At 46.9% G+C, this 13582-nt stretch overlaps 2 protein-coding genes across 9 annotated transcripts in view; one reads left to right on the top strand and one right to left on the bottom strand.

Moving 5' to 3' along the window:
• The first annotated feature begins 2685 nt into the window (after positions 1–2685).
• On the top strand, positions 2686–9485 carry Zdhhc16 (zinc finger DHHC-type palmitoyltransferase 16). 6 transcript variants are annotated; one of them, XM_032891971.1, is made up of 10 exons: positions 2693–3356; positions 3504–3698; positions 3841–3929; positions 4330–4358; positions 4900–5033; positions 5154–5201; positions 5934–6019; positions 6775–6898; positions 7195–7265; positions 8964–9483. In XM_032891971.1, the coding sequence occupies exons 1-10, from the start codon at positions 3114–3116 to the stop codon at positions 9076–9078; spliced, it is 1134 nt and encodes a 377-aa protein (XP_032747862.1). In that variant the 5' UTR covers positions 2693–3113; the 3' UTR covers positions 9079–9483. The 6 variants fall into 6 exon arrangements, with proteins under 6 accessions (XP_032747864.1, XP_032747866.1, XP_032747865.1 ...); XM_032891973.1 differs by lacking the exon at positions 7195–7265 and having other exon boundaries at positions 2686–3356; positions 8964–9485; XM_032891974.1 differs by lacking the exon at positions 3504–3698 and having other exon boundaries at positions 2690–3356.
• Positions 9486–9648: 163 nt separating this feature from the next.
• Mms19 (MMS19 homolog, cytosolic iron-sulfur assembly component) overlaps positions 9649–13582 on the bottom strand; it is a 36949-nt gene continuing 33015 nt past the window's right edge. For all 3 annotated transcript variants that reach the window (XM_032891979.1, XM_032891978.1, XM_032891980.1), the window contains 7 exons: positions 13329–13385; positions 12464–12650; positions 11198–11280; positions 10903–11067; positions 10774–10833; positions 10116–10216; positions 9649–10032 (listed from right to left, as the gene is read on the bottom strand). In XM_032891979.1, coding sequence (XP_032747870.1) covers positions 10005–10032; positions 10116–10216; positions 10774–10833; positions 10903–11067; positions 11198–11280; positions 12464–12650; positions 13329–13385 — 681 coding nt within the window. In that variant the 3' untranslated portion in view covers positions 9649–10004. The remainder of the gene's footprint in view (positions 10033–10115; positions 10217–10773; positions 10834–10902; positions 11068–11197; positions 11281–12463; positions 12651–13328; positions 13386–13582) is intronic.

A 13582-nucleotide genomic window follows, 5' to 3' on the forward strand; every position in this document is an offset into this window, starting at 1 on the left:
GCTGGCCTCAGACTGGCTGTGTAGCCAAGGATGATGTTGACCTCCTAATCGCTCGCCTTCAGATGTACACACATGCCAAGTTTTGAAGATTTTTATTTATTTATTTTTTTTAGACAGGGTCTCTCAAATTTCTAGAACTTTGAGATTGATTGCCCTGGAAACTTACTCTGTAGACCAGGCTGGCCTCTGCCTCCAAAGCGCTGAGATTAAAGGCATGCGCTACCACCACTCAGCCTCAGTCTTTCTTTTCTACAGTTCCTGTGAAGTCTTTCAGCTTCATAGGAAGTGATGGGAAAGGTGGAAAGGCTCATAGTGCAGTGGCTATTTTGGTCTTTTCCCCATCAAGCTTCGGTTTTCTTGCAGGCTTTTTTTTGTTTTTTTTGCAACTTTTCATTTCACCTTTGAGTTTCTAAGATTGTGGAAGGAGATCATTAACTCCTTTTGCAAAACCTTTTAAAGTGGGCTTGAGCCAGGGTGCGAGGAGAGTACATTACTCCAGTTACTGAGCTGAAACCCATCTCCACAGCAGAGTGGCTGCATCGAGTTTCTGCTGGGCCATGAGCTGCCTGTTAAATAAGTCAGTGAGGTTGCTGAAGGCACAGTAGTATTCCTTGTCCATCGTTAAAACAGATTATTTTTACGCAGCTAATGAGGCTACCATGGAAAGTCAGTTGGTGTCTCTGTGTCCACAGTTGTGTTCATTGCCTGGGCAGTGAGTTTCTGTGCTGTAGAAGCTGTGCTGAGAGCCAGCTCAGGGCCTGGGAAGCTTGGGGCCAAGAGCATCAGTCACAGAGATGCTACTTAAACAGAGAAGACTTGGAAAAGCTCCCAAGAGAGCAGGTCCCTCCCACTACTGTCTCATACTCTGAATACCTGAAGGTATCCAGAGGATAGGAGTGGGAGCAGAAGCGGAGACAAAGTGCTGTATGTCATGCAAGTGGTGGTTGATTGTTCTTACAGGGAACAAGGAGCCATGTCATCTGGCTGGCCTATAACTTCAGATAGAGTAGGAACCCCTGGACAGGACCAGAAGAGCTCTAGTTACTGGATCCTGTGTATTGCAGAGCAAGCAGGAAATCCTGGGAACCCCTGGTGTCTTACCTGTACCCCTTTCCCATGGTGAGACAGGCAGCTTTGTTTATGTTGGTTAAGCTTCACTCTGTGTCTGTGTGGACAGATTATCTCCAAAACACCTTGCGGGAGCCAAGGAGAATGTTCAGTGGGTAAAGTATTTGCCCACAAGCATGATGGATCCCACAGAACTCACGGAATAGACAGGGCTGGAAAGGCGGAGACAGGTCGATCGATCTCTGGAGCTTACTTAACTGAATTGGCAAGTTTCACATTTGGTGAAACACCTTATCTCAGTAAAAAAGCATGCGTGTGTCTGTAGCTTGGATGGGTGTAGTGGGGAGCTGAAGAGAAGGCTTCTGGTACACTTCATGGTACCGTTCACCATTATTATTTTGGTTTTTGGAGCTAATGGTTCTTTTTGTAACATTGGCTGTCCTGAACTCACTCTGTAGAACAGGTTAGTCCTGAACTTAGTAGACTCAACCTGCTTCTGCCTCCCAAGTACTGGGATCAAGGCACAGTCACTATGCCCAGTCAGATATCTGTTCTTGTGGAAGACTCAGCACACATAAAACAGCTCACAGCCATCTGAAAGCTCCCAGGGGTCGGACACCCTCCTCTGGCCTCTGGGCACTAGGTATACACACAGTGCTGTTACAGGACATTTGATCACACTGTGAACCCCAAGATTGTGCTATTTACTGAAAAATAAGTTTCTAGTTGTGTTGTGGTAAGGCTCAGTCCTTAGCACACCTTTAGTCCCTCTGGCTGGAATACAGACACACCTTTAGTACCCACCTTTAATCCCAAACAAGAAGGTAAAGTTAGTTTGTAGAAGGAAGCAGCCATATTTGAAAGTGATATGCAGTTGAGTGGCAGACAAAGTGATGAAGTCAGAGAAAGATTTGACAGAATAGGAGAAGAGAGATGAAAGGGAGGCTACTTAGAGCAGTGCAGAGAGAGGAAGGAGGCAGTTTTACTGGGACAGCTTTCCAGAGACAGGTGAAGACAGAATGAGCTAGAGAATGAGAAGCAGCCAGAAGATTAGAACAGATCGCCAGAGTTAGCATGAGGCCACGCAGAGTAATTTTGGAGAAGCTGAGAGTTTTGAGCCAGAACAGCTGAGGTGAGCTAGCCAGAATCAGAGTCAGCGGTAAGTCTCAGAGGTTTGAGAACATTCTAGGTGTAGATTGGATTGTATGGAGCCTAGAAGCTTCCAGGACTTGGCAGATGGAGGGGAGGCAACAACTGCTTCAGGCCAATAGAAAATACTTTTTTTTTAAATTTTTTTAAAGATTTATTTATTTTATGTATATATGTAGCTGTCCTCAGACACACCAGAAGAGGGCATCAGATCTCATTACAGATGGTTGTGAGCCACCATGTGGTTGCTGGGATTTGAACTCAGGACCTCTGGAAGAACAGCCAGTGCTCTTAAACCTCTGATATCTCTCTAGCCCCTAGAAAATACTTTTTTTTTTTTTAAATCTTTTTTTTTTTTTTTCCGGAGCTGAGGACCAAACCCAGGGCCTTGAGCTTGCTAGGCAAGCGCTCTACCACTGAGCTAAGTCCCCAACCCCCTAGAAAATACTTTTAACATGGTACACTTACATGCAGGCAACCATTCATAAAACAAAAATTTAAATAAGTATGTGGAAAGTGACTGGGGAAGAGACTTGATACCCATGTCTGGCCTCCACATGTGTGCAGCGCACATAGAAAAGAACTCTGACTTGAAGCTGTTTCCCTCTTTACTGTGGTCCTTCAGGTGTAAATTACCTGGGATTTGCTGCATAATCATGTGGTATAATGTAAATATGACTTTTGTAGGCTTAGAACCTTAAGTCCCTACATCCTGTAACATGGTTGAAATAATGACACTGGAAACTCTAGAAAAGTGACCCTTTCTATTTTCATAGCTGATGACTGGTTTAATTGAGAAGGCCTATAATGTGATGCTTTGGGGCCTTCTCATTGTTTGAGTAGTGTGAGGTATGGTTCAGGCTGAATCCTTATATTAGTATACTCTCCTAGGAGCCATGCGGGGCCAGCGAAGTCTGCTGTTGGGCCCAGCACGCCTCTGCCTGCGTCTCCTTCTGCTCCTGGGCTACCGGCGTCGATGCCCACCTCTGCTCCGGGGCCTGGTACAGCGCTGGCGTTATGGCAAGGTTTGCCTGCGCTCCCTGCTCTACAATTCCTTTGGGGGCAGTGACACTGCTGTCGATGCTGCCTTTGAGCCTATCTACTGGCTGGTGGACAATGTGATCCGCTGGTTTGGAGTGGTAAGTGACGGTGCTCTAGGAGCCAGAAAAGGGGATGTTTCTGATGGACTTTCACTGAGCTTTGGAGGCAGCTTCCCAAGCTCTGAAGTTCTGAGTCTTCCTGCATACTGCTCCCTCATGGTATCTTGACCTCACTGGTGTTGGCAGGTGTTTGTGGTGCTGGTGATCGTGCTGACCGGGTCCATTGTGGCCATTGCTTATCTGTGTGTCCTACCCCTCATCCTGCGAACCTACTCGGTACCACGGCTCTGCTGGCATTTCTTCTACAGTCACTGGAATCTGATCCTCATCGTCTTCCATTACTATCAGGCCATCACCACTCCTCCTGGATACCCACCCCAGGTGGGACCCCCAGGGCATGGGGAGGAACAGAACTGCATGCTATGGTAGCCAGTCCCATATATGGGAAGGATAACTTGGGATCTTCTGAGGCACGAATCTTGTTCTGCTGTAGTGGTCAAAATGTTTTTCTCAATTTGCACAGGGCAGGAATGACATTGCTACTGTCTCCATCTGTAAGAAGTGCATTTACCCTAAGCCAGCGCGAACACACCACTGCAGCATCTGTAATAGGTGGGTCTTGGCCTCGCTCTGAACCTCATTTGATGCCCTTTTGCTGTAGCCCTAGGGCAAAACCTGGCTTTAATTAATTAATTAACCTGGAGTTAATTGTGTATCAAAGTATCTGTTAAGATGTAGCTAGGCACTGTGTTTCCTTCCCATCTGCTGATACTTCACTCATCTGGAGCATGGTCTGTGCATGAGTCATCACTGCCACTTGTACAGACTGAGGCAGGGATGTTTCCTGTCAGCCAATAAATGAGACAGAACTGGGTTTGAAGGAAGGCCTGGTTGTCTTCAAAGTCTGTGCCCTTTCCACCTCAGCAGGATGCTGGTCCTAGTAGGAAAGGATTGTCACTGACATCTCGAGATCCTTGGCCACCGTAACAGAGCCTGTGTCCCTCCCTCACAGGTGTGTGCTGAAGATGGATCACCACTGCCGTATCCTTTCTCCTCAGCCAAGACCTTCGGTTTATCCCCAGAGCGCTGCACAGGGTTCACAGGCGTGAGCTCCAGTTTCTCACTAGCCTCAGTCCAGAGAATACTGGCTCATGAGAAAGAAGTTTGTAGAAGAGGCATTTGTGGGGGAGGGGAGCTTACCATTTTTTGGGAGGAGCAGGATGTTTACAGGCTTTCTAGAATGGATTTTGTAGGAGAAAGGAATTTTCTGGCAGGTCTTTTGTAGAGCATCAAAGGGTGTTTGGGCATCTGTAGCCGAAGGTGGCAGACAGAACTGTGGGCTGTCCCATTTTGACTTTCTGTGCAGATGGCTATCCTGAGTTAGGTTGAATATTTGCAGGTGGTTAAGATTTCCTGGTGGCATCTGGAAGCCCTGAAAAACTTAGACAAGTTTTGCCTTAACCTTGGGAAACTCTCTTCCATTTTCTTGCCTTTGTGCTGATGCCCTTAACTAAGGATGAGCTGTAGGGGCTTGGACACCCCAAATTATATTTGATCTTGTCCTTAATCATTCTTCCACCAGCCTGGCTAAACAATTGCGTGGGCCACTATAACCATCGCTACTTCTTCTCTTTCTGCTTTTTCATGACTCTGGGCTGTGTCTACTGTAGCTACGGAAGTTGGGACCTTTTCCGGGAGGCTTATGCTGCCATCGAGGTGAGCCCATGGCTAGAAAGAGATTAATTCAACATAGCAGAAACCTTTCCCCAAAGAATTATTTGGTAGCCCCTTGTCTTAGAGGCTTGAATATAACCCACACTGTTTTCGTCCCCTTAGAAAATGAAACAGCTTGACAAGAACAAACTACAGGCGATTGCCAACCAGGTGGGCAGTCTCCACTCCACTGCCTCATGCTGCTCAGGCCTGAGGGTTAAGAGTCTGCTACTTCAGTTACATAGGCTGGCTGCCAGACTGGTCAGACGTTTCTACGGAGACTTTCTTGGGTAGATTAGGTAGCCTGAGGGCAAGCTGAAGTCTGCAGTAATCTATGCCGTCATCACTTCTTGGGGTTGAGTTTGGACTGTGCCTTCATGATGGCCTGAGCAGCAAGGGGTCTATGTTAGTCTGTGTAATGGGGTTCCAGGGGACAGATACCAGGCTGGCCTGGCAGCTTTGGGATCACCCCACCCGCACACACTTGTTCGTTTAGGAACTCCTTATCCTGTGCACTCCTGTGCTTTTTTAGAGTCCTGCTTACCTCTCCCCAGTTAGTCCAAGGCAGGTGTAGATCTCCCTCTTGTGGGAAGCCACAGAGTGAAGGAAATGTGGCTGGCTAGAGATTGCAGTGGTTTCCCCTGGAGTCCCATTACGCTGGCAAGCTACAGACTCAGTCAGTTCCTTCTGTGCTTGGCTGTCTACCCACTGTTTGTCCATGTGATGGTGCCACCGGGCTTGGTCCCCCATCTGCCTGCTGGTCTGATTTCCTGTGGCTTTAATCCCCATTTTTATCTGCCTGGTTTTATACTGATTCCTGCCTGTAGGTGCTTGGGGTTCTGGTGACAGTTGCTAGAGACTGGCAGAGCAAGGGAGCCAGGCTCTGCTCTTTTCTTTTTGTAGACATACCACCAGACTCCACCACCTACCTTCTCCTTTCGAGAAAGGATTACTCACAAGAGTCTTGTCTACCTCTGGTTCCTGTGCAGGTATTTAACTCTGTCTTGATAGCTCCTATCCCCCTCCCCCTCCGGGTTCTCTGTGTAGCCTGGGCTGTCCTGGAACGAGCTCAGTATACCAGGCTGGCCTTGAATTCCTAGAGATCCGACTGCTTCTGCTTCCTGAGTGCTGGGAGTAAAGACACATACCATCACTGACTGGTTCAGTTCTGGAAATTTTAAGGGAGGGCAGCATTAAGAAAATCCTTTTTAGATGCCATGGTCCTGGTCTGAGGCTAGCAAAGAGTGCTTTTCTTCAATATTTTGGGGACAGAGAACAGTAGAAGGTGGCTAAGTACCAATAATACTGTCATGCTTGTTATGCACCACGGTTAAGTGAAGCTCTTGTTTTCTTGATTCCTATCCAAAAAGCATATGGCTCCATTTGCTGAGAAGGGAAATCAGGAACTTAGAGGAGACTTGTTCTACACTGCGTAGCTGGAGTTGCAGTGTTGGTACATGGATTTCCGACAACCAGTCCAACCCCTCATGCTTGTATGACCCTTCACTATCTTCCAAGTCAAGCATGGGCATTTTAACAAAGTCTACATTTCCCCGATCTTCCTTTCCATACCACTTTTTTCCAGATTTCAATAAACCTCTAAAAGGTTGAATATGTGCTCACCTAGGCCCTATATGATGAGATCAGGAAAATGAAGCAGAGAGGCTATAAGTCAGTCATAACCACGAGTTTGCCTTCCTCTCTGTCTTCCAGCTTCTAATTTCTATTAATTTTTGCCTCTTAGTTCTGTGGCCCTGGCCCTGGGTGCCCTAACCATGTGGCATGCTGTTCTCATCAGCCGGGGTGAGACTAGCATCGAAAGGCATATCAACAAGAAGGAGAGACGCCGGTTACAGGCCAAGGGCAGAGTGAGTGGGGAAGGGACTTGGGTGAGCAGGTGGGTAACTGGTCTTACGTTTAACAAACAGGCCACTGTCAGTGCTCACTTAGACAAGTTTCTAGTTTTTCATTTTGTTTTAAAGCTGGGTCCCATTATGTAGCTCTGGCTGGCCTAGAATGCCCAGTGCTGGGGTCAAAGTCATGCATCATAACAACCAGCCAACAGGTGTCTTAAAAGCTAGACTTTGCTTACAGGAGCTCTATCATCTCCAAGATAAGAAGGAGATTAAGTAGAAGAGTAGCAATGTATTTTCCTTGTCTCTAGGTATTTAGGAATCCTTACAACTACGGCTGCTTGGACAACTGGAAGGTGTTCCTAGGTGTGGACACAGGAAGGTAAAGTAAGAAAGACAGCAGTGCTGTGCAACAGGACTGTGATAGGGACCTGGTCCATACCCAGAAGCAGAGATTGTAATCCAGCTGATTACAGTGCTGTGGAAGGTGGTCTGTCCACAAAAAGCAGACTGGTTAGTGACACTGAGGAGTTTGCAATTAGGTTTCATCCTCAGGAATAGCCACATGCGACCAGCTTTTTTTTTTTTTTTTTTTTTTTAAGATTTATTTATTCATTTATTATATATAAGTACACTATAGCAGTCTTCAGACACACCAGAAGAGGGCATCGGATCTCTTTACAGATGGTTGTGAGCCACCATGTGGTCGCTGGGAACTGAACTCAGGACCTCTGGAAGAGCAGTCGGGTGCTCTTAACCGCTGAGCCATCTCTCCAGCCCCAGCTTTTTGTTATACACTTGGAATAACCACTATTTATTTGAACCATTGGGGCCTGAGGCTAAAACTCACTCCCTCCCCCCATTTTAGATATGTGAGTACAGTGCAGCTGTCTTCAGACACACCAGAAGAGGGCATTGGATCTCATTACAGATGGTTGTGAGCCACCATGTGATTGCTGGGAATTGAACTCAGGACCTCTGGAAGAGCACTCAGGAAGAGTGCTCTTAACTGCTGAGCCATCTCTCTACCCCCCAAGGCTAAAACATTTTAAAGAAAATAGTATGAGTATTTTTCTGTATACATGTATGCACATCATGTGCATGCCTGGTACCTGGGGTCAGGAGAGGGCATTGGATGGATCCCTTGGGACTGGAGATAGTTATAGACTGCCATGTGGGTACTAGGAATCAAAACTCTGCAGGAGCAACAGGTACTCAAGTGCTAAGCTATCTCTCCAGCCCCTGAAACTGTGGTTTAAAAGGTATGGTTCAAACAACTACAGAAGAGCTTGTAGGTTAGGCACTGTATCTGGAGTTCAAGCCAACAATGTGTGAGACTGAGGTAACCTACATGTGACCGAGGTCTGACAGCAATATGAGAGACTAGCTCTGTCCAGTCCAAGAAGAAATCATTTTTTTTTTTTCTTTTTTTTCGGAGCTGGGGACTGAACCCGGGGAACGCTCTACCACTGGGCTAAATCCCCAACCCCTGAAATCAATTTTTAAAATGCAGATTACTAGGCCAGGCATGATCATGTACATCTGTAATCCCATCACTTGGAAGGCACAGGCAGATCCAGAGTTTGATGACCTTGCCTCCCCTCACCCTGTGCCTACCCTTGATGAGTCTGTGTAAGTCCCTTCCTCTTTGCCTCATCATCATTGCATTCCCCTCTACTGCGCTTGCAGCACAGTAAAAGATTGGGGCTGGCCATGGCAGCCCACACCTGGAATTCCAGCATTCAGGAGACCAGGGCATCGTAATTACCAGGATTGGTAATCCAAGGCCAACCTGGGTTACACAGTGATGTTCTGTCTTGAAACAAAAACAAGTGACTTAAATGGAGAAGACCATACTTAGAGCATCTATGAATTGTTCTTAAGCTGTCTCCCCACTTCCCAGGCTTTAAATTAAAAAGTGCTTAAAATGCCTTCAGAGCCCCAGAGGGTACAGTTCCCAGACAGAATCAGATAGAGATGAGAACTCTGTCTTTGTTTGATGTATGTTTGCTGCAGGGCAAATGGGAAGGACAACCAAGAACTCAGACCTAAAGAGATTTTTTTGGATCATTCCTCACAGGCATTGGCTGACCCGGGTGCTGTTACCTTCTAGTCACCTGCCCCATGGGAATGGGATGAGCTGGGATCCTCCTCCCTGGGTGACTGCTCACTCAGCCTCTGTGATGGCCGTGTAAGCCACAACTTGAACATTGTTCGATGTTTATCGTCTCTCAAGAGCTTCCAAGGGCAGCTTTTCCTGGAATCCATGACCATAAGAGCCATTAGGCTGCCTTAGAGTACTACACAGGGACAATCAAGAGCAATCTTCTGCCACCTCAGAGCAAGATGCAGTGTGGAGAAACTCAATGATTGAAGTCCCTTTACTCAGGCAAATAAGTTTTAGCCCCAGACTAGGAGTCAGGTAATGAGCTCTAGGTCACAGCACTGGGGCTAGACACCGTTTCTTTGACTTTGGGAAAAGATCCATCAGGTGTGTTCTGGCTTCTCAATGGGATAAAGAACCTAAGCCTATTGCCAAGGTCACTGCCATTTCTCACGTGCTACGGAAGGAGCGAAAATAAAGGCATTTGATTTGTAAAGATAGTAGCTTTTCTGTGCCTTGGTGAAGGTAAAGTTCAGGATCAAGAAGTGGGTCACTGAGTGGGCATTCCGAGGGTGTCTCTTATGCCCTTATTTTGAAGGGCCGGGAGCTCTCGGTATGTGCCACTACAGCATCTGCAGGATAAAGGGAATACATGGGAATCTGCCCATTACAAAAAAGTCTTTATTCGCTGGCAGGTGCATTCATGTAACACCATTCCTAGTTCTCAAGGTCACACTCAACTGGATTGGCCCTTCAGCAGCACAGCCACGTAGTGTCCTGATAGGACACAGGAGAGCCCAAGATCTTTTCCTCAAATACAAGTCTCAGTCTCTTCAACAATCCATTAGAAATCATGGCTCTTGGAAAAGAGTTTTGCACAGCCATGCAGGAGAGGCCCAGCATTTGTACTGCATCCATGGGCGGGCAGGCCAGTGGGTGGTCTTGCCTTGTGGGATGGCTCAATAGTTAGTACTTGCGGGTTAGATTGTCAAGAGGGTTTAGGTGAGGACCAAGGGCTCAGCTCCCAGGGCTCCCCAGTAGGAACCTGTGGACACGAAGAATGTTACAACCCTATTCTGAGGTTCTCCTTAGTCCCCCCCCCCCCATTCCCTTCAGCCAACAGCTTACCATTCTCCCCTCGCTGACACTGCTTCCTTGCGCACAAGTCTCTTCTTGTCATCCAGAGGCTTGGCTAAAGCTCGGATCACCTGAGATTTGTATGGCAGCAACTGTGAAGAAGTCAGAGACACCATCTTACTGTGGCTGAGCTGAACAACAAGAAGTGTGTCCCACACTGTGCAGCTCAATTCTGATAGAAGTGAAATGTGCCCTATTTTAAAGACTTGCATACGTGTATGCCTGGTGTCATGAGGCCAGATGTAAGCGCATTGGATCCCCTAGAATGGTATTACAAATTACTATATACTGCCATGTGGGTGCTAGGAATCATGTGGGTCTTCTGGAAGAACAGCCAGTGCTCCTAAGCCACCTGTCCAGCCCCAGTTTTCTTATTTGAGGTTTTTATATAGGATGAGCAATGTTATGAGGTGGTCAGAATTCACTAGATCCATTCTGCACTCAGGGGGAAGGGGTGGTGGCATGTTTATAATTATCTATGTGCACCATGTATATAGTTCCTATCCTACCATATTCAGTTGGTGGTGGCTAATCTCACTTGAAAGCAAAAAAGTATTCAACCAGGTATGGCAGCGTACACGAGTCAGGCCAGCTTGGAGAACAGTGACCACCCTGTCTCAAACAAGCACTTCTGACTCTAAAGACTTACCACAGAAGTGGGTAGCCGAGTGAGAGCGTGCATACACTGCAGAGCAGCAATCCGGACGGCCTGGAACACAAATGAGGTCAGGGGAGATAAAGGAGAAAGGTACTGAAGGGTGTGCTGGGCTCAACGCACCATTGAATGACTGGAACTGAGGTTCAGGAATTTCGTAACCAGAGTATCAACATGAAGACTCATGATTTGGGGTGCTTCCAGTAGTAAGGGTTGGAGACAGCTCAAAGTGGAAAGCTGGACCACAGAGTCAGGGCAGGACAGTGCCTCCAGCAGCAAGGAAAGGAGCTAAGAAGCAATGGAAAATAGGATGTACATTATGGTCTTGGAACTCCCTCTACCAGCTGTAGCCAAGGGACCCGAAACCACCCCCCCTCCCCGACCCCCATCCCTTGCTGAAGGTTCCCGCAGGACTTACTGTGGGCAGCTCTGGTAAAAGCACAGGCTTAGGCAGCCTGTTGAGTACATGAGATAGACCCTTCAGATAGTTTGGCTTCACATCTGGGGATAAAAAGAAAAAGATGTGTAGGAGAAAAATGGGTTAGACATTCAGTTCTGAGAATTCAATCTCTAACTCACACGAATAGATTTATCAATTTATAATAAGGTGTGGTGACTAAAGTCTATTCAGAACTCAGGAGGCTGAGACAAGGGGAGTCAAAGCCAGTTTGAGGTACAGAGTGAGACCTACCTGAAGAAAAGGGTTGAAGATAGGGAAGATAGGTCGGGTGGGAGAATACTTTCTGTACTCTGAGGACCTGAGTCCTAGTCCCATGAAACCATGTTTCATGGTAAGCGCTGCAGTGCACCCGAGTGGAGAGACTGGCTAGCTGGTCTTGCCAGAGCAGCAAGCTTGAGGCTCACTGGGAAATCCTGTCTCAGGAAATGAAGTAGAAGGGCCAGCAAGATAGCTCCTTAGTTAAAGGCCCTTGCCTTCATGACCTAAGCTCAATCCCTGGAACCCATTTGGTACAACTTCTCCTTCAACCTCCAGATGCACGAGTCTTTGTGCATGCACACACATCATACATACAAACACACACCACACTGTGGAAAACAATGGAAGAACATGCAATCAGGCCATCAGCAGGCAGTGGGTGAAGGCACGTACTGTTAAGCCTGATTAGTGGTCAATCATTGGAAGCTACATGGAGGAGGGGAGATCTAAACAGACACATTGTGATCCATCTTTGGAAGCTACATGGTGGAAGGAGAGACCTCCATAGACATTGTGGCATGCAATTGGTAAAAAAACGTAATAAGGCTGGAGAGATGGCTCAGTGGTTAAGAGCACTGACTGCTCTTCCAGAGAGGTCCTGAGTTCAATTTCTAGCCACCACATGGTGGCTCACAACCATCTGTAATGGGATCTGATGCCCTCTTCTGGTGTCTGAAGACAGCTATAGTATACTCATATAAAATAAATAAATCAATCTAAAAAAAGTTAATAAAAAAAGGTACTAGATGTTGACTTCTGGTTCCCACACAAATGTACGTACACACAGGCACAGTTTAATCAGCCTCTTGAGCTCCTAATAACTCAAATGTACTCATCCGGGAAAAGTGGGATGAAAGTACAGCTCTGTAGGTGTAGACCACAATATAGCGTCTGGGTCCTAAATTATTGTAGGGACGTATGGTCAAGAGTAGAGGCCCATGTATTTGGAGATCAGCTTTCAGATACCTTGGGGAGCAGCATGGAAACCCTGGACCAAAGCAGGCACATTGTCTGTGAAGAATCGCTGGCGGAACATGATCCGAACATCAGCATGGCCGGCCCGAGTCAGCACATCAGTGCAGTCAGACATGAGCAGAGAGAAGCCATCAGCTGCTGCACAGCCTAGTTCTGGGTCACTGAGGAGGCCCATGAGCTAGTGAAAAAACAAACCAGCCTGTTAAGTGTGCTAGAAGGAAAAATCTCAAACACCAAAGAGAATGAAAGCCTTGTAAGAACAAGAGATCGGGGGCTGAAGAGGTGGATCTGGTTGAGAGCACTTGCTGTTTAGAGAACTTGGGTTGGGTTCCCAGAACCCACATGGTAGCTTACAACCATCCATAACTCCAACTCTGGCAATGTCCTCTGCCCTTCTTGGGCAGCAGGGATGCATGTGACACATTCTGTATACAGTGGCCACACATGCAAAACATACACATTTTACACACACACATGTATGTATGTATATATATGTATGTATGTATGTATGTATGTATGTATGTATGTATGTATGTATGTATGTATGAATGAATGACAGACAAGGCTTCTCTATGTCCTGGAACCACTGCTTCAAACTCATTGATCTGTCTCTTTCTGCCAGAGTGCTGGGACGGAAAAGCATAAGCCACCACAGCCAACAAAAATTTTTTTTTCTCTTTTCTTTTTTTTCGGAGGTGGGGACCAAACCCAGGGCCTTGCGCTTGCTAGGCAAGCGCTCTACCACTGAGCTAAATCCCCAACCCCACAGCCAACAAAATTTAAATCTTTAAAAACAAACAGTAAGAGTAGGATCCAAGGCATGTTGTTGAGATTCCAGTTATGTGGTAGAGCTTACCCGAGCGGTTAGGCTGGCACTGAGAGGATGGTACCTGAGGACTAGAGCCTTGGTCACCTGTAATCACAAAAAAGAAAGCAATCAGGACCCAGAGGCCCTCCTGCTACATGGGGCTCAGGGGCTTTGGTGGCTTGAATGAGATGTCTGTCCCCCATTAGTCTCTGGCATTTGAGTACTTAGGAGGTCTGGCCTTGCAGGAGGAAGAATGTCACGGGAGGTAGGTTTTGAGGTTTTAAAAGATTTAAGACATTCCC

The sequence above is a fragment of the Rattus rattus genome, chromosome 2 (genome assembly GCF_011064425.1).
Source record: "Rattus rattus isolate New Zealand chromosome 2, Rrattus_CSIRO_v1, whole genome shotgun sequence".
Classification (NCBI taxonomy): Eukaryota; Metazoa; Chordata; class Mammalia; order Rodentia; family Muridae; genus Rattus; species Rattus rattus.